General features: G+C 41.9%; 3 protein-coding genes across 3 annotated transcripts; 1 reads left to right on the forward strand and 2 right to left on the reverse strand.

Moving 5' to 3' along the window:
• Positions 1–2,567: 2,567 nt before the first annotated feature.
• LOC113008044 (butyrophilin-like protein 2) lies at positions 2,568–6,903 on the reverse strand. Its single transcript, XM_026145171.1, has 5 exons — positions 6,619–6,903; positions 6,030–6,407; positions 4,782–5,075; positions 3,089–3,180; positions 2,568–2,923 (listed from the first exon to the last, which is right to left on the reverse strand). The coding sequence occupies exons 1-4, from the start codon at positions 6,668–6,670 to the stop codon at positions 3,095–3,097; spliced, it is 810 nt and encodes a 269-aa protein (XP_026000956.1). The 5' UTR covers positions 6,671–6,903; the 3' UTR covers positions 2,568–2,923; positions 3,089–3,094.
• A 2,525-nt stretch (positions 6,904–9,428) lies between these two features.
• On the forward strand, positions 9,429–15,261 carry LOC113007609 (ICOS ligand-like). Its single transcript, XM_026144323.1, has 6 exons — positions 9,429–9,465; positions 10,063–10,182; positions 11,604–11,981; positions 12,573–12,869; positions 13,457–13,531; positions 14,645–15,261. The coding sequence occupies exons 1-6, from the start codon at positions 9,429–9,431 to the stop codon at positions 14,671–14,673; spliced, it is 936 nt and encodes a 311-aa protein (XP_026000108.1). The 3' UTR covers positions 14,674–15,261.
• A 4,599-nt stretch (positions 15,262–19,860) lies between these two features.
• LOC113008477 (ICOS ligand-like) lies at positions 19,861–24,263 on the reverse strand. Its single transcript, XM_026145910.1, has 5 exons — positions 23,904–24,263; positions 22,280–22,642; positions 21,909–22,199; positions 21,545–21,646; positions 19,861–21,291 (listed from the first exon to the last, which is right to left on the reverse strand). The coding sequence occupies exons 1-5, from the start codon at positions 23,932–23,934 to the stop codon at positions 21,194–21,196; spliced, it is 885 nt and encodes a 294-aa protein (XP_026001695.1). The 5' UTR covers positions 23,935–24,263; the 3' UTR covers positions 19,861–21,193.
• Between the last annotated feature and the right edge of the window lie 1,155 nt (positions 24,264–25,418).

A 25,418-nucleotide genomic window follows, 5' to 3' on the forward strand; every position in this document is an offset into this window, starting at 1 on the left:
TCGTATCGATATTGAACCGTTCGATACAGTGCTTTCGGTTCGGTACGCATATGTATGGAACAATACAACATTTTTAATCTATTTTATCAACTTTCCTTCTGACGATGCTGTCTGTGTTGAGCGCTCAGTGGATCTGCGTTCGACTACTCCGCCCAGGCTGCACTGTCGAGCGCAGATCCACTGAGCGCAGCGCAAGCTAGCAAGACAGAAGCTAATCTTGTTGCAACATGGCAAATTGAACCTCCCCCACCCTCATTCAGATCTGGTCTTTGGAACTATTTTGGTCTTCATGTGACGTATGACCCTGAAGGTAAGCGAGTCATGGACTAAAGTAAAACAGTATGTTGGATGTGCCATGCAATGCTCAATTACATGGGTGGGAGCTAGTGCGTTAGCGCAGTTAGCTCGTTAACGTGTTGACGCCGTCCAGCCCCACGCGATCCGGGGCGATCCGTGGCAGCTCGTTAACGGAGATTTGCCGTGTTGTGGCGTTAACGTCATTTCAGATTAACGCTGACAGCACTAGTGGGAACACAACGAATATGACTGCACATTTACTCCGACATCATCCTAGTGCAAAGACAAGTGGAAGCAGACAAAAACAACAAGCAGCATGCTACAAACTTTACCCGAGTCATTTAGACAGCTGTTAGCACAGGATTCTCCTTATGGGGACCTGATATGTTTAATATGCTGCTGAGAATATAGCCCAGAAGAAGCGTATAGTACAGCTTTTATTTTGAAAGAGCCATTTCTCTGTAATAAACTCTTTTCCAAAGATGAGGGATTCCTCCATCAGATAGATTATTTTTTTATTACTTTGTTGTTTCCGCAACATTAAATATAAAAACTGTACTTTTGAGTTAAAATATATATTTATAATTTTAATAAATGACAAATTAAAAAATCATGAACATTTTTTTGTATCGAAAAAATATCGAACCGTGACACCAAAGTACCGAACCGTGAATTTTGTGTATCGTTGCACCCCTAATAACAATGTACACCACGATCTTACAACAGGCTGTGAGTAATGCTTGTGCTGTGAGGTCCCTGCTTTCATCTGATTATGAAATAAACAGGTATGTTTATATGTGCTGTAACTTCTATAACTGTAACTATATGTACTGTGTATTTGTTATGTACATGTTAGAGCTGGGAGCAGAAGCAGATAAACTGGTTTTTATTTACACTGGACCTATACGCACATACATACTATATATACATATGGGGATGTGTACATGTATATACTATATATACACCTGCACTGGAGTGTTTATAATGGAACCTGCATGCTTAAAATCACAAGACCCAAACATTTAGGTCAAATATGATCCACAATTATATTAATGAAGTTTGTGACTGTTAGGTTAGGTTAAATGTTGTCATTGTGTTACTTAAATGTGTAAGTCTTGGTTCAAACTGTAGGATCAAAGACATTCCTTTGTTTCTGACCCCTCCCCAGCCTGTTGAACGTGGGGGAGGCTGCAGTGTTTTATTACAGGCACATCCTATGTGAGGGTTCTGTTTTCTTGTTTAGCAAACTTCCTGCCTTTATGACCCTTTTGGTGAGCAGGTCACACAAACACACCCCAAACACACACACACACACACACTCACATGCATATGAATACACACACACACACACACACACACACACACACACACACACACACACACACACACACACACACACACACACACACACACCTAGTGCCTGACACCATAGGGGTTTTTTACAATGGGTGTTTGTGTAAACTTTTTTAAGGGAAGCAGATTCTTTGGACTCGTTTGACACCAGGGCAGAGGACTGCTGCTGTCCGGCTCCCTTTGCTATAGCAAGTAAAACCGATCGATTGCTGTTCGTCTTGCTTCGTTAACAGGAAGAAGTTTCTAAACCAGCGAAGCCTGTGGAAGCACAGACCCAACAGTGACACTTGTTGTATGAGCATGTGTGATCAGTACTGTCTGAAATGTAGTGATTAGGATCAATAAGTAACCTTTGATTGTGTTATGGCCAACAGTGACAAGTCCAAACACGGGGCTAAATAAACTTGGCCCTGCTGAGATGCTCCTGGGAGCCTCTCTGCCCAGAGTTGCGGTAAACTCTTCCTTAACAGATATAGTAAGTCCGCCTGGCAGCAAAGCCAGCAAAGTTGTCAGGAGGATTAATTGTTTGGTTGGTTCGCTGTGCTTGCTTGTGTCTCTCGCTGTATTATACAGTTTTTTCACGTAACGCTGTAACCTGTGTTTAACACGGGCCTGGTGGTCGACACAGGAAGTCATGTTTCCAGAATATTTGTCCCTCATGCTGCACACATTTCATCTGATTTAGGTTAATAATACACACAGATGTGTGTGTGTGATTATATCAGATTATATTTGAGATATAAAAAATTTAAAGTTCAAACTGTTTGAAATGAGCTCAGCAGCTGCAGCAGGAATATTTTTTTTTAGCATTTTTCAGTAGAACCCGTCTTTACTTTTGTGTTTTATTTAAAAAGACACATTAAGACGAACACTTCACCACAACATGTAGATGTGCCAGATTCACACACACAGCCTCATTTTCATCTAAATAACTCTTTGATTTATTTTAAATAACACTTCTAAAGACATAACAGCACGTGGACATAACATTCAGTTAAACAGGCGCCCAGCATGACGTTTGATGGTCCAGTAACTGCTGTGTTTCACACTGTGGTGGGTTTAATACTCCAGCCTGAGCAGATATAGCTTCAAGTTTTGTTTTAAGCACCAGCTTAGTGCCACCCAGCAGGACCCATGAAACCCAGATTCAGAGTGTGCGCACCGTCAATATCACGCACAGATAAGGTGCAACATACAACACGCTGAAGTGTCTCCATGGCACACGGTTTCACCCCTCCACCACCGAAACGCTGCATCGCTCTACCTCGGGTGGCTGAAACACACAGATGATTGCAGCTGTAAGCACATCAGCTGTTTCCTTCATGTTCATGTTACACATGCATCATGGGAAAACCACACATCTGTGTGTGTGTCTGCGTTTAACATGCTCGACCTCTTTCACATGTTAGATAGTAAAAAGTAAATAGTTCATGCTCACCTTTGCTCACTGCACAGCTGTTAGAAGAACCACAGCAGCTGCTATCAGATATACAGTTAGGGCTGCAGGTGAGCTCCTCGCTGCTGCACCTGCTGAACACCGAGACACCAACAGTCAGCCTCATACCAGAGCATCCTAGGGCAAGTTTCTGAGTTCCCCCGACGATCAGCCAGAGTTACAGGGCTGAGTAAATGTCTCTGAGTCAGAGGGATGCTCAGTGTACGGTGAACTCTGACTCAGGTTGAACTTTGACTTTGAAACTTCTTCTGCAGAAACATGTTTCATGGTTGTGTCGCCTACGTCAGTCTGAAATAAGACATGAATGATCGATACAGATACAAAAAGAACATAATCAAATGGCAAAAGCGACACTGGTCCTGCACATTATGGACAATGCCGGGCATCCTCTGCACACGGCCATAAACAACCAGAAGAGTCTGTTCAGTGACAGGTTGCTTCTCCCCAAGACAAGAACTAACAGACTTAAAAACTCCTTTGTCCCACACGCCATCAAACTGTTTAACTCCTCTCTGGAGGGGAGAGGGAGGGGAGACAGGAGGACAAAGGAGGGAACAACTAAGCTGTAGTGCCTCTTCACCTCACTGTGCAATACCTTTTGTGCAATACTTTTTTCTTTTGTAAATAGTCAATAGTTAATTCTATTTTTTTATACTTTTTCAACATGTTCAAAATAAAGATTCAATCAATCAATCAATCAAACAGTGCAATAGACCTCAATACTGGAAATGTGCAATTCACTTGTATTTTTATTTTTTATTCCTATTTATTCTATTTATCCCCTTCGTATATTTTATTTATATTGTCTCTGTATTTATATATATGTGTGTGTAATATTCTGTAACTCTGTAACTTCGGTCGTTGCTGTGCTTTTTTGGAAATCGAATTTCCCAGAGGAACCCACCCGAGGGATTAATAAAGTTCTATCTAATCTAATCTAATCTAATCAAAGCTTGACTGACTACTGAGGGACTCGTTTATGGTTCTGTAATTGAAATTTGAGTGTTTTAGCTGTTTTTAGTTCTGTAAGAATGGAACACGGAGCAGGTTATGTAGGGAGGCCTGCAGGGACACAGGACGACCTGCATGCATGATAAACCAGCACAGATGTTTCTCTGCAGACGTCTGAGGATTTATTTTCCTCTCAGCTGAACAGCAGCTCGAGAGCTCTGAACCTTCCACGATTACTCAGCGTGTTCAGGTCTGACTGCCTGACGGCTGACAGCTGCACATCGCTGTAGTCTTTGCACCCTGTGATTGTCAGTTTGCTGTGAATGAGCTCCTCATGTCCTGTTTGCACAAACTAAAATAGTGATGGTCTGAGGTTACTCAGCATATTTCCTGTCAGCTCTCATAATTCGTACACTCGTCAGCGCTAGAATAATAACCATAAATTATTATAAATATAAATCAGTAGTAGTAATAACAGTAATAAGATGATGATACGCTCAGAGAAACTTTTTTATCTTCAGGCATTTTTGGTTCCATCACCTGAGATTCACATCTTAAAAATATGTCTCACATATATTTTAAAAACACTTCATTATAAGTGACGTATATCCACTAACCGACTCTTTGACTGTCAGTTGGTGTCACTTTCATCATTATTAGAGCGCTCCCCTTCGCGCTGTTGTAGTTTACCTTCCCTCGGCTGACTGGACGATGTGGAGCGTACCTGTGTTGAAGTAGTGGGTGACCTTGACAGTCCTGTTCAGGGTGGGGTTGTGGCTGAGACAGCTCACGGCCTCGTGACGACCTGCAGGGATGTGCAGGATGCTGCGGGAGCTGTACAGGTGATCGTGGACGTTCTGCTTCGTTTCAGTGTTGACGTTCCTGGACTCCACTGCCTGATGGGAGCTGTTATGGAGGAGGACCCACTGTATGTCAGGGGCAGGAAATCCTCCTTGCAGACTGCACACTGCAGACATAGCCTCTGTATTAACGTCCAGCCTGGGCTCCTGGTACAGCACTGAGGAGAGAGGAGAACAAAGGTCACCTTCACTTTTTTGATTTTTGTAGTGGGCGTTAAACAGGAAAAGGAAAAGCGTTCCAGTATCTGTGCACTAAATATGAAGCTACATCCAGTTAGCATGCATGCTGGAAACAGCTGTCCTGGGTTTGCTAACAACATGAGCGTGCTAGCCATGACAGCATGTTAGCTAAGCTGAGCTAAGCTAATTTGTGTTATTTTTGTTTGTTTTTGTATTTTGCAGTAATTTGTTTGTAATATGTTGGATTACAGAGCAAACAAAAAGGGTTTTTCCTATTTTAAGACATTTTTTTAATCTCATATTGGGAAATGCTTTTGTTATATCAGGTGAAATAATTATTATAATAAAATTTAATGCAAATATGTCAACAACTTTTGATCCTCTGAGAATAGGACAGTGTGTAAAACCAGAATATCAATGATGTGGACTCTCAACACCTCATCAGCCTTTCATGGCTGAGGGGGTATAAACATTAAATAAATCTATTAGTGTTGTTACTGTATTATTGTTGAGTCTTTACCTTACGATATAAAGGCCTTGTTGTTGTGATTTGGTTCTGTATAAATAAAATTTAATTGAATCATTGACAGCAAAACCTCAAAAAGGAAATTCCACATTCTGCATAAATCATAATAACTACAGATTTTCTCTAAATGTAATCTGTGCTGACTGTAGCTGCCTATGTTTGACCTCTGATGATGTCATCTGTTGCTAGGCAGCTCTGTGAATTAAAAGTTATTCAGCATGCTCAGGTCTGCAGTTCGTGCAGCCCAGTGTTTGCTGCAGCATGAGCTCAACATGGCCATCGTTGAAAAGCTAAACTGGTGAAATATAATCTGTGCTGATGATGTCACGTGTTACTAGCCAGCCCGGTGTGTGCCGGTCTAACTTGCCTTTCCTATTTTTGTGAGGAAAACAGAAACCTTTCTCACCAGCTACATGCAAAGTCATTTCACAGATTTGTGTGTGTTCCAGGTGGTATCGCGTCGTCCCGCTGTCGTCCAGCACTGCTGCAAATGATGAGTATGTTCTTCCATTATCGTCAAGAGTCAGGTTTTTGAGTACGATGGTGATATTGCCTCTGACTATGTCCTGAGGGAAGTCTGTGACTCTGTGTTGATAGAGCTCGTTTACATGCTCCGCCACCTTTCTTCCGTTATTATAGGAGTACAAAACCACATTTCTATCATCTTGCCAATAAAATCGGAGACTCTTCCAGTCCGTGATAGCTCTATCCTGTATGCTACATTCGAGGACTGCCGAGTGAGAGATGGTGGTGTTAACATCACGCACGAGAGTCGCATCGCCCGCTGAGATTAAAAAGAAGACAGAAAACTGTTAAAGATGAATGATTCCTCAAAAGCTGCGACACTCCAACACCAAACACTCACATCTGTAGACTAAGTTTAGCTCCAGATAGGCCAAAAGCTAAAGACGCTAGTTAGCTTTGGTGTATTACCACCAACACACACACACACACACACACACACACACACACACACTTAAACTGGAGTAACTTACCAACCACGAAACTGGAAAATAATCCAAATACAGAAATCACTTTGGGGAGCATTTTATCAGAGACCAGCGAGCAAAATGGATGTTAGTGAACACCAACACGACAAACGAGGCTAAACTCATGTGCAGATCAAGAAATACTTTCTGTTTTGACTCCGGTATTTCCCCGTGGCATCAGCGCTGACTCATCGTTTCAAAATAAATCACAACAAAGCTCTGATGATACACATTTAAAGCCCTACAGACACCAACTAATATCTGCACTATCTGTACCCTGTGACCACGTGCAGCTCATGTGCTTTAGCTGTTTTGCAGAGGAAGTGGGACATGCAAAATAGCTGCTGAATAGGAAATGACGTCTGTTTGGAGGACATGGAGACTGTCTGAGCCCTTCCTACCCATCAAAGGGTCATCGAGTACCAGATTCAGAGAGTACTTTCTGCTCTGCACTTTAAACAGCTTCCGCTCTGCTGAGGACGTTTAGCTGACTTCGTTGATTTTAAAAAACACCTGCTGCTAGTTACAGATGTGAAATCAGTTTGATACAATAGGAAAGCAGGACCATGACTCACAGATGTTTGCAGGTCCAATGAGGATACCTGATTCTGTTCACCTGGACGTAGCGTTTTGGGGGAGAAACGTTTCGTCACTCATCCAGGTGACTTCTTCAGTCTCAGCTGACTGCAGGTTTCCCCAGTCTTATAAACAGTGGATGTTGATCAATGTTCATGAGAATTTGCATAATTAAAATTAAGGAACAGACCTCCCAGCCCATTGTTCCTTCAGTGGGCTGGTTTCAGTCATTATGCAAATGTCCTGGTTATAAGATTGGAAACCTGCAGTCAGCTGAGACTGAAGAAGTCACCTGGATGAGTGACGAAACGTTTCTCCCCCAAAACGCCACGCCTCCGCCACACCAGGTTACCACCCTTTGGTGGTCCTCCTCGGGTCCTTGTACTCTGGGGCCTCTGGATGTCTGGAGTTTTGATCTCCTCCATACCTGCTTCATGCCCTGGAGGACGGGGCTGTGGCCCCCCCACACCCTCTAGCAGACCATGACCTTTTGAATACAAGCGCGCTGATCCACACCTGTGTGCACACAGGTGTTCACTGTTCATAGACATAAACTACACCTCTATTGGCCTCACTGGAGGGGAGAGGGAGGAGAAACAGGGGGACAAGGGAGGGCAGGAACAACTAAGCTGTAGGTGCTTTTCTACACGGTGCAATATTTGTTTTTTGTTTTGTCTTTTTTCTTATATTTGACTGTGCAATAATCACTGTGCAACATTCTCACTCAAATGAGCAATCCTATTTATCCATATTGTATATTCTGTATCTATATATGTGTATATATGGTGTATTTGTATTTATGCTTATATCCTTACTCTCATTCCCCTTAATGTATCTGTAACATGCAACTTCTTTCGGTGCTTTGCTACTGGAAACTGAATTTCCCGGAGGAACCCACCCGAGGGATTAATAAAGTTTCATCTAATCTAATCTAATCTAATCTAATCTAATCTAATCTAATCTAATCTAATCTAATCTAATCTAATCTAATCTAATCTAATCTAATCTATTTCCAAGCACATTGTGCGCTGTCGGTCCTGCTTGCTACACAACAACATTCAATATTTAGTATTTACTGCTGTTTACACTTAGCTAGATTAACCTGATGGTGTTGTGTTTAGTATGTTGCTCTGTTGTTTTTGCTTGTTTTCTCTTCTTTCTCTCTCAACAGGTGATCCAGGAGATTTTTTTCTCTTCTTTCTCTTTTTAAGTGCCCTTTCTCACTGTCCCTCTTCCTTTCTGTTTTTCTTTTCCTTCATCTTTCTTTCTCCCTTTCCTATCCCTCAGTCATGTCTGTCCCGTATGTAGCAAGTGAAAATAAAATAAAATAAACAATAAAAGGTGAACCAAATAGACCAATATGGCAGGGCTGGGATGGTCCATTTGGTAAAGTAAATCCGTTGGGCATCTTTCTTTGCCTTTAGACAAAAATTCTGATGCAAAAGAGCCAAACGGGACAGGCAGAAAAAAACTCCATTTACTTCAGAGATGATGAGATCTCCTTCTTGGTGGCTTTGGGCCATATTTATAGTCCCCCCCCCCCCCCCCCCCCCATCTTTAGCCAGGTAAACCCTCAGCCTCTCTGCGGTCTATTGCTTGGGCTGCGTTCCACGTCCATCCTGTACGGACCTGTACGCTGGCATTTCGAATGCCTCGGTCTGCTGACGTGGTGGCTTCAGGACTAATGTCATGGTGATGTCACACAGCTTCAGCGGCTATATGATATGAGATAAACTGGTAACACCAAACCTTAACTTTCCCTGGCAAGAAGCACAGATCGATCACACCAGCAGCTCCTCCAGCCTTCTCCTTGGACTCAGCTCTCCTCCATGATTTTCTCAGGTGACGTTGTTCCTTTACCAGCTGTAGGTGTTCTCTTTCTCACCATCTTCTATTTCATTTCAAACTTGGGATCATTAGCACTGGCTGTGATAACTCCTCACAGCCACTGGTACTGGATGCTGCCACACACCTTCACTCACTCTGTGTTAACAGACCTCTGTGCACTGAATCACTTCCACAGCATGTCTTTGTCCTGTATTCCATCTCTCACCCTGAGGTGGACCCTACAATAACACACATTTATTATATTAATATAGCACAAGGTTCAGTTAGCTTTGCAAAAAAATAGCTGGTAGAAACATCCTTCAAAGAGCTACAAGTTACTTTCTTACTCTGAGTACATTTCATAGCCTGTACCTTTACTTTAAATCTATATTTTTACCAGAGTATTTGTACTTATGACTGAAACTAAGCTGACCGTTCAGAGTGTGAGAGGTTAAAGCAGCTCTGCCACATTTGTACCATCAGATCGAGACTTTGTGCTGTTCTGCTTCTTGAATTCGTCAGTTCACATTTGAACTTTCACACAGTCATAAACCACATTCCTGGTTTTCTTTGCTTTTTTATGTGTTACATGAAACATTGCAGAACAAATGTCCACAGTTTCAGGTTCATTTCCTGTCTGATCAGATAGTGGCAACAAAGAAGGAGGTCTGACGGCGATCTGTCGAAACATGTGGCACTCAGACTTCTGCTTTTTGGTTTTTACTCCTCTGGGAAAAAAAGGTTTCACAGAGAGTTTCATCCAAGATAAAATGATTTATTCGGATCCTGTAGCTGCCAAGTGTCACACAGACGATCTCTGATGGGAAAAAGAAATCTGTGAGTCGCAGTAAACTGCACTCGGACAGTAACGTGAACATAACCATCGATAACATGTGACCAGAAGCCACAGCGAGAGTCAGAGTGGCGTCTGAAAGAGGAAACGGCACCACAGTCTGCAATCTGCTATCAGAGCTGCTATCACTGTTTATGAGAACATTACTGGAGCTTGTAGTTGGAGTGACTTACAGCCAAATGGTGCTTTATCAGGATGCGGTGCCCGAGTATCCACTGATGGACTGAACATCCTGCAGACACTGATCGAGTCTCACCAAAGCTTTTTGTTCTCCCTGCGGGGCGCGATGGAGTTTCTGCTCCTGATCTTTCTCTGTAAGTGAGATCGTCGCTTTTCTCATTTTGGTTTGTGCCAGTGTATTTTAATAAACCTTTGAAAGTTATTATTATTTTCCAAATAACAGCTGCAAAGAGCGTGGAAGAGAAAGAATATAAGTCATCATTGTTTAAAATGGCCTTTTTTAAATTAACATTTTGGGTTATAGTTCGTTATCTATAATTCAGTGTAGTAGCTGTAACTGACGGACTATAATCTTAAGTAATGGTTGTAAACCCAGGCAAAACAATCATAAACAGATTTAATCAGAAACCCTGCAGTGAAATCAGACAGCAGGTATGTAACAGGTAACAGGTTACGCCTCACTGAAACAGTGAGTCAGGCTATTCACAAACACCTGACGTGTGATACAAACTCACACACAACAACACTCAAACACCAAAATAAGGGACTTTAGTTAAAAGACAGAGAAATGAGGTTTCAGACTAAACAAAATAACTATATTAAATAAATGTCCGTGTCAGTTCCTTTGCAAACACTTTGAATAATCACAATCACTTAAGGAAAGACTGTCTCAGTATCTCAGACAGCAGAATACTCTCACACTGTTTTACTGCAACCACAAAGCAAAGGATGAGAAGCGACAGCGACCAAACTCCCACAGAGGAAGTCAACATCTGGGCTGGTCTGTGCTCACCCAGGAAAAAACCTCCCCTGGCCCTGTAGTCCAGGGAGCACACTCAGTCCATTCACTCAATGACGCTTTTAAACTCATTTCAACTTTTCATGACTTACAACATCAGCACACGTTACCATAGTAACACACAGCTACAGGTGGTACCTGTGCTAACACTGCTAGCCACTAACATGCTGTTATTAGTAATACAATAATACACTGACAGAAACAGTTTGAAACAAATGCATTTGAAATAATTAATCTCAAAGTATTCATCACCTTCAAACCGAGGTCTGAATTCACCAACAGGAACGTATTCTTCAGTACTCTTACAGTTCTCACCTGCTCGTTTGCTGTACATCTGTTGGGTTTCTCTCCACATCTCGCGTAGTTGCTCTCTGCGAGGTCAACTTCACACCCCGCCCCACAATTCCCTGGTTGGTGCAAAATTGAACAACAACCAATACCAGTGAACAAACTTCAGACTGACAGTCTGCTGCTCAGCCAGGATGGCAGCAGACTGCACGTCAGCGAACATTTTAGACTGTTCTCTCATTCTTTCAGTCACTTGTGGTCTGGGCGACATTTCAATAAACAGGAAAAGACTGGAAAAGCTTAAATGTACAAAGTCAGTTTCCATCATGTTAGCAGTGAACATTAAAGGCCTTTTCGACTCTGCTTGAGCCTCATGGGGTCAGGTGAACTTTGACCTGTGCCTGTTTTTGATGAATGCGCTGAATTTGCTCGTTTGGAATGAATGAATCGTTTTGTCTTTCGTCACAGTTCTCCTTGCACCTCTGCTGCTGCCAGCCTGGTGCCAAACCATCAATGGAAGCATTGGAGAGACGCTCCTTTGGCCGTGCATGCACAAACTTACTAAGAGGTTTGTCCGTGAGCAAACTTACATCTACTGGCAGGGGATGGACGGCAGCAGCAACCCCACTGTGGCCCACGTCTATGTGAAGGGAGAAGAAGACTTTCTTTATCAAAGCTCATCCTTTCAGAACAGGACTGCAATCTTCCTTTCTCAATTAGAGGATGGAAATTTCTCTCTCCTGATTAGAAACCTGATGCTGGACCACGATGGGACCTTCATTGAAGTTGTTTTTATTTCAGATGACTCAAAGGAGAATATCTGTCAGAAGACCCTGCATGTAGCAGGTCTGTATACTTCTCTCTGCAAAACAAAAGCTGATTAACATTCCTGTTTTCCTCCTCAGCACAACCAGCTAAAGTAAAATCTTAGATACTCTTGTTCAGGTTTGGACCTCTGTAGAAAAATCTGTGTGAGTTTCTAAAAATAACAACATGAAAAAATAATAAGTTAGAGCTAAAAACTAAAGTGTAATCTGATCTCTAGACTCACTGATATCCTTCTTCCTCACCATCAATTTGGACTCACACAGGTGTAAAATTCCAGGTGGAGGCAGGTGGGGTGAACAGTGCACGCTGCATCATGTTACATTATGTTGAAATCATAAATTGACCCACAAATAATCGAAAAGGTACAAAATTGACCAGAAATGAAGAGAATGACGTGTCTTATACTCTGTTTCCTGTGAAAGGACCAGACCGGGTTTGGATGCTTGGATGTTTTTGTGAACTACAGACGTCTGTGGGACCTCAGCCTGTGACGACCCACAGAAGCCGTTAACTCCTGTGGGTCATCACAGGCTGATAAATTAATCACATGCTCAAACACATTTGTACAGTCCAAAACATCCTGCTAAACTGCTTGTGACTTGTTTCCAGCGGTCTTCCAGGAACCAAACATTGAGCTAAGCCAGGCCTCAGCAACCTGCAGCACGGCGGGGGGCTATCCTGAACCTGAGGTAACATGGCTCTCCACAGACGACCAGGGGAATGAAACCATCCTGGAGCCACTGGAAGTAAAGACTGATAATAACACCAGGAATGGAACATTCAGCGTCTTCAGCAAAGCCAACATCAGCGGATTAAAAACTGTAACGTGCAGAATTTGTAATCCCACCTCGGGCGAATGTCAGACAACAACTAAAGACGTCTCACCTGCCGGGACTTTTATTACAGGTACTTAAAAGCCAGTAATATCTCACTGTTAAAGTCACAAGGACCACGAAACACCAGCTCAGGTCACAGAGTGTAACTGCCAAACTTTATTTATTCTTATTGTACATTTTTATTAGATATAATAAACTTTACATTCATGTTAGATCTGATCTAATACCAGCTTGTGTAATGATGGAACCAGGGGTGTCCAACTCCAGGCCTCGAGGGCCGGTGTCCTGCAGGTTTTAGACGTGTCCAACGCAGCTGATTCAAATGGCTAAATGACCTCCTCAACATGTCGAGAAGTTCTCCAGAGGCCTGGTGAAGAACTACTCATGTGATTGAGGTGTGTCGACCCAGGGTGAGATCTAAAACCTGCAGGACACCGGCCCTCGAGGCCTGGAGTTGGACACCTCTGATGTAGACTCACTAACAATAACACCGATGTTCTCCTGTAGGGCATCAGGATAATCTGATCAAATGTTTCTAGAAGGCTCAGTCATCTTTGTTTCTTCTGCTGTGTCCTCGGAGCAGAACAAGCCTCTGCACACCGACAGACGTGATCAGTAAAACTAACACCACGCTCTTTTTATTGTGTTTTTTTAAAGGTGGCATCGCTGTCATCGTCATCATTACCGTCATCGTGGGGATTATCAGCATCGCTCTTTGTGTGTTCTGTCAATGTGAGTGATGATTGATATAAATGCTTCTGTGCTGAGTCAGTATTGTCTGAGTTACAGCCGAGTACAAAGACAGAAAACAGGAGTCACATCTGCAGGTTTCACTACGTTCTTAAAAAGCTTTTAGCTTTTAGCTTTTAGCTTCTGTGTTTTAGGTGAACGTTTGCAGTCTGTCCGTACTCTGCTGCTCAGATCACTCAGATCATCCTGTCTGCAGCGCTGACGGTGTAACAGTCACCCAAGAGCAAGGCACCAGGAATCAGAGGCAGTATTTTAACCCTTTAACATCCACCAGGGTAGTGGTGCTTCATCTAGGGTGGGGGTTATTCAGCTTCCACCTCTTTTTACTGAACCTTTGCCTGTGTGCAGCAGGTTTCACAGAAAAACGTCTGATGTCCAGAATGGACGAGGCTTTAGTTGAAAAGTAAGATCCTCTAGTTTCTACAAGTCACATGTGGTTAAAACTAAACCCGGCTGTCGACAGCTTAGCTGTGACCTGCTGAGAGGTGGACTGGAGTTGTTTCCTTGGATTAGACAGAGGGGCAAGTCCAGGAAAGAGTCTGAGAGTTCATACATGAAGAACCTAAATGCTAATACACAAGCAGCCATTTCAACAAGTTTGCAGGTCCTGAAAAGAAAAAGACACTTTTTCAAAGCTCTGTGTCCACAGCTTGAGTCAGCACAGTTAAGATTGGTTACTAGCTGTTATGAGCTGGTACTAGCTATTCACAGTGCAGCAACTAAAGCTAATTTGACAGTAGGGAGCAGGGACACAGGCCGAGTGCACCAGTTCAATCCAGTTTTATTTGTATTGCATCACAAAAGCAGTTGCCTCAGAGCAGCTGCTGGAGTACCTGAGAGATTCTGGGAGAGAGAAGATGTGGAAGTTAGACGCACCTGTTCAGGTCCAACAGTCTGTCACACAAAGTGTTAGGAAACAGTAAAAGTGTTTGTGAGCCTGAATGTGACACTGGTTGAGAGAACTTTTCTACCTTCTGCTTTCAGACACAATCAAATTCTCCCATAAACACAGTTTGTTGGATGTTTAGGAAAATGTTGGTCTTCAGTGTTCAAATCTCTTCTTTCCTGTTAATGAAAAACTTTCTTTTGTTGAAGTAAATGGAAGAAGAACCTCCACAGGATGAAGGTCTTTCTGTTTGACTGTGGACGTTAGAGGAACTCACATTTTTGGACACGAACACCATGGAGCCTTATTTTTTTATTTATCGTCTCTTATTGACAGTATGACATCTTAATGAACACTGACAGGTCCGGCTCCACATTGAGCAGGACGCCGGGTCCTTCTGAATCAGCTGACTCTCTTTTTACCATAACTTTAGAGGAGTTATAAGAGAAGCCACGCAACACTTTACTTCATGCTATAAAATTTTAAAGTGGCAGATTGCAGCCGACTTGTTTTCTGTCAGGAGTCGTTGGGAGAATGGAGCAGGAAGCATTATCAGGAGGAGGAAGGACCGTCCACCGTGCGCTCGGCTGTTTGTTTGGACTGAAACAGGAAGTGATCGGGTTTTGGAAGCGGTCTGCTGGGACTGAGTAATAAAGACTGGACTGCGCAGTAACCAACATCCATGTTATGACTGTTTCTGCAGGACACGTCCTTTTCTAAAGTCCACCCTTTACCCAGAGTTTATGACTGACATCTTCTTATTACAGCCAGAAAAAGGTCGGCCCGTCTAATGCTGTGCTTCCCGTATTAGTCATTAGCAGTGTTGGGCAAGTTACTTTGAAAAAATAATTAATTATAGTTACTAGTTACTTCTTCAAAAAAGTAACTGACTTAGTAACTGAGTTACCAGATTCTAAAAGTAATCAATTACTTGAAAAGTAACTATTGTGTTACTTTAAAAAACAGTTTAACGCTCTGGGGTCCAGGGTATTAATGTCCATTTTTGACTACTTTTGATGTTTCCTCCACATTTCACTTTAAAAACTGTTTATTTGTCTTGTTTGGTCTCATTGTTTTCAGCACAACCTCACGTGTCTGAATCTACAGTCATGTTTTAATTTTGACTGTATTAACACAATTGATCTAAAATCAGATAAAAAAACATCAAATCAGAGTAGAAGAAGTTATATTTTTACTGTAACAACCACAAACATGTTTAATGAATCATATTTCATAACTTTAAATGCAAATATAAATCGTCAATTGTAATTTATATGCACAAGTTTTCCAAACAACAAAGTTATTTGCAGCCATTTACCTTTTACCCTTTTTTAATAACCATTTCAAACTGTTTACAGAACAATCAGCTGTTCTTCAATAAGATGCCACAAATTATTTGTGCCACTCCAAATATTTCTGTCCACTATAAAGGAAACATCACAGCCTGATACCTGCAGGTCTGACAGCAGCAGGTGTGTCACTGCTGTTTCTACCTGGAGACAGCAGCCGCCTCATTGTTCTGACACACAACACCAAACTATCCACAACACACTAACTACACAAGACAACACATTAACTACACAAGACAACACATTAACTACACAAGACAACACATTAACTACACAAGACAACACATTAACTACACAAGACAGCACATTAACTACACAAGACAACACATTAACTACACAAGACAGCACATTAACTACACAAGACAACACATTAACTACACAAGACAGCACATTAACTACACACTCCAAACACGCTAAACGTCACAAATCTCTCTCTCTCTCTTGCCGTCACTCCTAAATCTTCCCCCTCTTCCTAAACAACCAAACGTCATGTTGCCATATCATTTTTTGATTGGTCGACATGGTGCATTTTTCCACCAACACCAACGGGCTGTTTTTTGTTGTGGTTTTTTTTGCTCATAAGCAGAGAGGTCTCGCTGCTGTCCTTAGACAGTAAACGTGATGAAACTATTGAGAAAAAACAGCGCGTATATCTTGTTTATCATGACTCTGGTTTTACTGGCCTATCAGCACAGTTTATAAACTGGTATATGTCACCTTGTTGCTTTGTCTTGAAGTGGTCATGTGATTGACCACGACTACTTTATTCTTCCTCAGTCAAACAGCAGCACTCGTGCGATTGTTTTGCCCCCTGAGCTCCAGGTGTTGTGCCAAAAAGTGGTCGTCGGCCAGAAAGTGATCGCCGCCCGCGAGAGCGCAGCTGCTTAAAGCTGCAGCGCCCAGATTACTTACAGCTACTTCCTGCAACTGATACAAGATGCGGTAAACTGAACACAGCTTCAACCGTCTGTTTGTTGAAAAATAGTAACGGACTGCATTTTCTGTAACGGTGTTGTAACGATAGGGATAGTAATTAGTTAGATACGTCGTTACTAAAAAAGTAACGCCGTTACTTGTAACGCTGTTATTCCCATCACTGGTCATTTACAGGTATTTTTCTGTACTTCTTAACTATTGCAGTGCATTGTGGGAGCAAGAACCCCAAAAGGAGGGCAAAATAAGAGCAAGAGCAGACATTAGACTTTTTTAAGGCTTCATTTAGGTTTTAGACTCTGGAGTTGGAGAAGCTGCCTTCACATTTCTGTGGTAAATATTAAACTTTTAGATTTTTTTTATTAAGATAATGTTTTTCAAAACACTCAGTGATTTTGTTTAGAAAGAATTGTTAATTTATTTGTTAAATGGTGTCCACTGTATCCAGATAAGTCAGGAATATGTTGCTGACTTACTTTGAAAAGAGTTGTTATTTAGGTTTAACATGACATAAACTTTCCATTTTAGTTAATTATCTTTCGCTATGATACTCGGTTTGGCTTCCAGTGGCTGGAGCAGTTTTCATGAATACCATCTGGTCTTTAAGTCTGAGGTCATTTGCTGTTTCTCCATCCAAACTCCGCTTCTGGTCCCAACATCAAACGATCACCGAGAGTTAAAAACTGTCTAAATTCTTTCATCTTTAATGAAATGATCAGTGTAACAATTAAGTTTAACATCCATGAAAACAGACTTTATGAAGTTTAACGGATTTAGAAGATAGCAGGAAGTTGATATAGCATGATATAGCACAGTGAAGCTGGAGGATGAACGCTAACTTTTTTCCACTCAATAAAAGTTAACATGAGGGTTCCTGATGGTTAGAGACAAATGCAATCGCATGGCAGGATGCTGTAAACTTCAGCCAGGAGAACAACTGAGATAATCCATCCACAATACGAGGTTAGTCATTCATATACTGCTGCATGGGCTGTAGTTACATCGTAAGGGTTTAAAACTGAGCTTTAAAATGAACAGTGGTGGTAAAAACCAAGAGAGGCCGACAGTGATCACTGACTGTTTTTAGGGGCTTGTTCAGATTAAATAGAACAAAATACAAAACATGTTAAAAACACAATAATAAACACACCATAGGTTGGACCTGGAAGCAGGCTCATCATCACTTAAAGACCAGATAGCAGTGTTGCCAGCTTAGCGAGTTTGTCGCTATATTTAGTGAGTTTCAGACCCCCTTAGCCACTTTTTTCTAAGAAGCAACTAACAACAAATCTGGTGACTTTTTCTGGTGTTATTGGAGACTTATGATGACACATATCGCTCTTACTCTCAACAAGCAACAGGTGCTGCCACAGGTGCAGGTGGGCAACAGGTGGGCACCTCGCCCGTGCCAAAGCGCTCACAGGCAGCGGGTAGTCCTCACGGAATGACTGAAGTAATGTTGTTAAGTCCTTAAAGTCATATTCTTTTATTGTCATGACTGTATTTGAAGCTATTTTTGTATGATACCTGAATTATATGGAATATGGCTGAAGGTAAACTAAAGCCTAAAATACTTAGTCAGTCATTTGTTTAATAGTAATTTAACATTATATAATTCACATATAAAACTATGAATTGTAATTTTAAATGGTTTAAAAGCAGGTAGAATAGCATATGTAGGCAAGTATACTTCTCCTTTTATCAAGAAGCAAAGACAAAAAGGGGAACAAAAGAAACAGGGCAGGGTTCGGTGGTTGAATCATCCGTCCCCACCAATGCCACAACCAAATCTACGCCCTTGGAGGAGTTGGCAACACTGCCGGATATTTAGTTGTCTGCTTCTCTCTGGGCTTTGCACAGCTCTGACTGCTAGCTAGCTAACTAGCTAAAGTCAGCCATGTAGATAATAATAATGGATTGCATTTATATAGCCCTTTTCAAGGCACCCAAATGCCACTATTCATTCACTCTCACATTCATACACTGGTGGAGGCAGCTATGGTTGTAGCCACAGCTGTCCTGGGGCAGGTTGCCATATCGCGCCATCGGCCCCTCTGGCCAACACCAGTAGGCGGTAGGTGAAGTGTCTTGCCCAGAGACACAATGACCTGGACAGAGAGCCCGGGGATCGAACCGGTGACCTTCCGGTTACAGATACGCTTCTCAACCCCCTGAGCCACGGTCGCCCCATAACTGGGAAAAGTGAAAACTTCATGGTTCTACTGATGTATAGAGAGGAAGAAATAATTTTAGGACTATAAAAACTTCCATAATAATACTTATGCTCCACGGTTGCCTTTACTGTACACTTTAAAGGGTTTCAGGAAAAGTTACACAAACTCTCGTTTTAGCCTCAGACTATCCTGGCTCGTGCTAGCAAATGCTAATGTTAGCCTCTGATTTAGGCTGCTAAAGTACAGACTTTTAGCTAGCTGACCAGGATAGACTAATTTGGTGGTTAACAGACTGAAGTCCAACTTTTGTTGAAAATTTACCCACATGGAAAAGATAAATATAACTCTTATAAAGTTTGTATCTGTCTTGTGTGAAACTTGTATGAAAAGCATACAAGAGTGAAAACAGATATAAGATCCCTTGAAAAATTATATAAATGAAACTTGTGTGTTTTGGATACTAAAACAATAAATGAAAGTAATGAGAAAGTGGCCACTTTCATGAGTAAATCATGTAAGTTTTTACTGTTTCTTTTCCATGTGGGTTATGTAGTGCTGAGCATGTCATTTCTGGTATTGTGGGATATTTTTGTGACCTCGTTGAGCTAATGTGGTTAAATCATAACTATATCTTGATTGAAGCATAATATAAGCACTGTGCTGGTGTGCAGGGCTGTGATATGCCTTATGGGGATGCTGCTAAAATATATAATTGTCTATATCACACTTTTAGCCTAATAATGAGCAGAGATATTTGCATGTCTTCCTTCAGATCCTTAGAGATTATTTGAGAAGTGGATCATCAGCTTTTACTAAATGAAACACCTTTTACCTGTAAGCCTGGTTTAGTAACCTGTCCTAATATATTTGTGTTGTATTTCTTATAAGGGGCAAAGTGGTGTCAGCCCTGCGCTGAGAGGGCTGTGCTCATCCATCCGCCCTGTTCTAACAAAGACACGTTTCAGGAACACCTGTAGTTCCCTTTTATTCATATAGCATCAGTGAACAAACACACGTGTTACTGTAAGGTGAAGACCCCACAGAGTTAATGCAGGACAAACGTTCACTCGGATTCATTGATGAAGTGAATGCAGGACTACATGTGTGTCCTTCTCATGAGTGGACACACATGGATGTGAACCACGCGTGTTTGGCTGAGCCAAACAACCGCAGCAGTGATTCGAACCTAAAGTACTCTGGATACTGTTACTGTACAAATACTATTACATGTTTGTTGGTCAGGTGTCCTGTAGGAAGAAAACACGTGAATGTGCATGAACGCGTTTACATGAGGACAAAGTGACTTCAAGGGAAATACAAATCTTCACATTTTGATGTCTGTCAGTTATTTTGTTCATGAATCGGCTGTTTAGTCGTTCTAGGATGAGATGGATGCTGTCATCATATTTTAGGATAGTTTTTAAGGTGAAGAGAGTAAAAGAATATTTCACTTTAAACGTGCCGATGTTGTTGTGGACTAAGCTCAGATAATTATAGGTTGTAACTGCATAGTATGGTTAAGGATATAAACATTAAGTCTAAGCTCTTCCTCTCCTGTCCGTCTTTCTGATCTGTCTCCATCTCTGAGTGAACGTAGCTCTCACCTTTAGCTTTAGCACACACTGTGAGACACACTGTGTGTTTGCTGATGTTTGTTGAGCAGATAGAAACGTTGGAGAAACATCCTTGATGCTCTTTCCTCTTCTGTAGAAACTAGAAGCTGACGACATACGTACGCCCGCTTTAACCCAGAGTATAAACACTATAAATGATACCGTTGAACCAAAAGTAATGAGTCTGTTTTGAAAAGTCAAGGAGTAGAAAGTAGTGTTAACATGTAGGCAGTAAAAAGTTGTCAGAAAATACTGAAGTCCAGATACCTTCTACGTAAGTACAGTAACAAGATCCTTCAGTTTATCTTCACAGAGGGAGAAATGTTAAAGCTCAGAAATCTGTTTCAAGCAAGAATTACAAATACTGAGCATAACGAGGTACAGCCCATCATGTGAAGCTCTAACTTTAATAATGCCACAGAGATGAAGCTGGTCTTTAGGGTCTTGGTCTCACTCTGAATCTTAATGCAGGCTTCATCTGTGGTCATCCTGCCTCGATGGCAGGAGAGCTGACCTCAGAGCTGTGCTTCTCCTGAGCTTTCTCTTTGGCTGTCTGCGCCTGAATGGAAGGACAACGTTCCTGCATTGAGGTACAGCAGAGCAGCAGTGTTTGGTTTAACACACGTATCCCTGACAAAGTCCTGCCAGTACTGGTCAGCCCGTGTGCAGCGCCACCTTCCTGTACAGCACTAGCACACACCTCCATTCTCTGCTAGCAAAGCACCGTTGGAAAGATAAGCAGCTGACGGCTCAGGGCTGTCTGGCCTCCGTTGTCTCTGTTGGTGATCTAGAGCAAAAGAAAAATGTGTCAGTCACAAACCAGGACAGCAGGGGGCGCTCGCCAACTTTTGTTCAGTGTTAATGATGCTGCTGTGACACTAAGAGCACTCTGGCTAACGTGTGCGCAACATTTTTTGTAGTAAATTAAAATTTTGATGTTTACATATTAATATCAGCTGTCCATAATTATTGTTCGACACGAAATCAGATAATTGTATCTGTTAAAACTGTAAAAGAACAACATTCAGAAGCTTACTTACATTTCTTGTAGCCAAAGGCTGCGAGTACTATCAGTACTACAAGTACGATGGCTACTATAAATACTCCAATCCCAGCCGTTTCAGCCACAGGCAGACCTTCAACTGTAAATAAGCAGATTATGTTGCATTTGTGGGTGATGCACAAAGTTATTGTGACTGCATGGATCATGAATGTAGTGGAAATGTAGTATAAATGTAAAGTCATAAATAGTAGCTTCAGTTTATTTGGTGTGTAAGTAAGTTAGCTGTGATGTGACAGTAATGGACAACAAATAAAACTGCAGCTGATCAGCAGCTCTGCTCATTTCAGCAATGCAAGTTGTCAGCTGGATGCTGATTAATGGTGATGTAACCCTCTGTGTACCTGCAGGCAGGTCTGCAGTTGCTCCCACAGTCTTGTTAGAAGTTGGGTTGTAAACGTTGCAGGTCACCATCTTTGACCCCGTGATGTTGGCTGTGCTGATGACGCTGTAGGTGCCGTCTTCCTCCTTGTGGATCTGCAGGGTCAGAACATCAGGTGGTTCCAGTGCACGTTCATGTCCTTCGTGGTCGGTGGAAATCCATGCCAGTTCAGGTTCAGGAAAGCCCCCCTGTGTTATGCAAGTTGCTGTCATCTTCTTTTGGTTGATCTCAATGTTTGGCTCCTTAAAATTAGCTGTAAATATTGTAAATATGTATTAATGACATATATAAGATAACAAGTTTGATGTGCTGTAAAATGACGCAGATACCAACCTGCTACATGAACCATGGTTTGGCAGAGTTTGTCCTTGATTTCTCTTGCGTGGTTGAAAACGACTTTAAGGGACTTCAGGTTGTCTTCATGCATCAGCGGATCGATGATAAGGGACAAGTTTCCAGATCGTAACTGATCAGGAAAGATTTTGGTTCTGTTTTTAAATGGCAAGCTTTGATGTTCCAAATCCTCCTTTCCATTCCTGTAATAGTGGAGCATTTCAGTATTGTTTTGGTTCTGCCAATAAATGCTGACTTTCTGTGGATCAAACTGTTTGCTGAGTGTGCACTGCCAGAGTAATGGCTCTCCTCTGGTTCCATTAGTTTCAGAGGAAGCTGCCACCAGTGGGAACCCATAGAGAGCTGCAACGAAATAGACAAAGGTTCAGTCAGAACGAACAAAACAAAACAAATTTCCCACGTGTGGGACTAATAAAGGTTATCTTATCTTATCTTATCTTAAACCATAACCGCCATTCATCATAGTCGCTCCTTTGGCAGTCTGAAATCATGCAACCTGTCAGCCGTCCAACTATTAATGAAAATTATAACAAAGTTTTCAAAACAAACGTGGTAATAGTGGGACAATACAGAGGCAACAAGGCGCTAACGATGTGGAAACAATACGTTAATTTCTAAAGCACCAACCCAGTAAGACACTGTATGACCAGCGAGCTCAGATGAGTTCTGTTGACATCTTTGTAACTGGATAAAAACCAGAAACTGAAGGTAATGATGTATGCACAAATACTTATCAGGCAACACCAGTTAGTAATGGTGCACTAATGTATGTGTAACAACACAGGGGCGTAATTTCCAATAATCAGACCCAGCCAATACCCCCCCCCCCCCCCCCCCCCCAATAAAATTATGAATTATCTTGCATGAGTAGGCTATTGAATTTATTTACTCATTTCAGTTATTATAATCAAAATAGTTGCATGTTTAATCATCCGGGAATTTACCCAGATTTATTTATTTATTTATTTAGACAGACATCTTACCCCCCACCCAATGCTCAGCACAAAGTTACACCCATGTACAACACGACAAACCTGTTCATAACATGGTAACAGCCATGAATAATAGTTTTCATTTAACAATTTGGTGGAAAGATTCAGAAATCATAGTATAATGAACAGCAGTACACGAGAACTGCAGTATATCAGTAACGTGTTTTATGATTATTTCATTTTCATGATTTTATTAACTCTAAGAAACGTAATAGATCACAGTGTGAGCAGTTTGTCACATTCAATAAATTTCATTGAACAAAAAATGAATGAATGTTTGTTTGATTGGTTAACTGTATCTTTAAGAAGCAGGCGCCGCGCTTTAATACATCTTACTTCCCACTATCACACAGCATAGTGCTGTGGAAACGTCACAGCTTCCTCTCGTACTGACACACAGAACAACCAACCAAACAAAGTTATAATTTAATCATTTAATAATAAATGAATAATTATTAATAACCACGTTTTTTTAAAGCTACAGCCTGTTAGCAGCAGCTAGCTCCAGGCCACTGAAAGGTCACAAGCAGAATGGCTGAATCATCACCTCACTGCTTCACGCTGACGGATTTATGAAAGTAAAAGTGCAATAAAGTCAAAATCAGACCTACCGAAGAAGAAATAAAAGCTTTTCTTCTCCATCGTGAACGAAAACCCACTGGTTTGTCTCAACACGGCTGCCTGCCTGGCCACACCTGATGCCTACGATGTTTCTGCCACTGCGTTTACGTCACGCTTGCTCCGCCCTCTCAGGGCGGGCCTGATGCAAAACTTCGACTGCTGGGATTTTGTGGTCAGACACCATCTCCAGCTACGAGACAGATGTCGACTCTGATCTGCTTCATTTCTCTTTCATTAAACCTGTCAGCGCTCTGAAAGAGGTGTAGGTGTTGTTATAAGGCTGTTATTAACCCGTAATTACATTTGTCAGATTTCACCAACAGATTATTTTTTTCACTTGAAAATGTCAAAGAATACTTTAGATCTTTAAGGTTCAATAACTAAATCACTGAAAAAGCAGCTTAGGTGTGTGTGTGTGTGTGTGTGTGTGTGTGTGTGTGTGTGTGTGTGTGTGTGTGTGTGTGTGTGTGTTGGGGTGCCAGGTTGGTGGTAATGCTCCTTCTGTGGGTTTCCTGTCAACGTTTTGTTGCTCTATTACTGCCTGACTTGAAGTTCTTTCTTTTGTAAATAAAAACCTGAGAGACAAAACTCTGGATTAATAAAAGTTTGCTGTTCCTCCAACCGTCTGTAGTACAAGCTGTTAAAGAGCAAGAACAAGAAGGACTCTGCCTACCTGCTGCAGTAAGTCTGTCCTCTTTGATGGGTAAAGCTGACGTAGCTCCTCGAATATTTTCTGTTGTTCTTAAATTCAAGTTTACATGAACTGCACGAGTTAATCACACAGTGTAGAAACTGCGGTGCTTCTGTTTCAGTCGCTCCCTATAAGAGGAAGTGTTGCAGCCACTCCTTCATGCAAACAATGTGAACAGACTGGTACGTCAACTTTGTGTGTTTAATTTAAAAAAGAAAAGGTGCCTTATTCTCTGCATGTTTAAGTCAGTCTGAGGTGACTTGTTTGCCTTGCAGCAGTTTGAAGGCTTCTGTCTCTAGAATGAGAAGACGGGTTCAGCACGGGTTGGGGAGGGGGGCACCGTGTCATCAGACTGAACCAAAGCCAGGGTCTAACTGGTTAACTGGACTGTGGTTGGTCAGTGTTGCTTGGTGATGGAGCAGAGAAATTAAAACTGAGCTCAGTGTGGAAAACGATGCTTTAAGGAGTTTGTGAACTCAGAGCGAGGGGGAATTCAGATATTACGCTGTGTTCACACCGAACGCGATGGACGCGAATAGAGCGTCAGGTTTACATGTAAAGTCAATGGAAAGGCGCGATGACGCGCGATTGCGGGTCCCGCGAAAATTCGGAAGCAGATTTGCGTCGCGAAAACGCCAAAACGCGTGAAACGCGCGTCAGTGTAGCGCGTCAGGCGCGTTTGACGCGCGAATAAAACCACGCGCGTGAGTTTTTGTGTTGCACTTTGTGCATACGCGCGTTTCGCGTCTACCGCTCGAGTTGGAAAAATCTGAACTCCAGCGTCAAATCGCGCCGCGACAACCAATCAGGAGCC

The sequence above is a fragment of the Astatotilapia calliptera genome, chromosome 16 (genome assembly GCF_900246225.1).
Source record: "Astatotilapia calliptera chromosome 16, fAstCal1.2, whole genome shotgun sequence".
NCBI lineage: Eukaryota > Metazoa > Chordata > Actinopteri > Cichliformes > Cichlidae > Astatotilapia > Astatotilapia calliptera.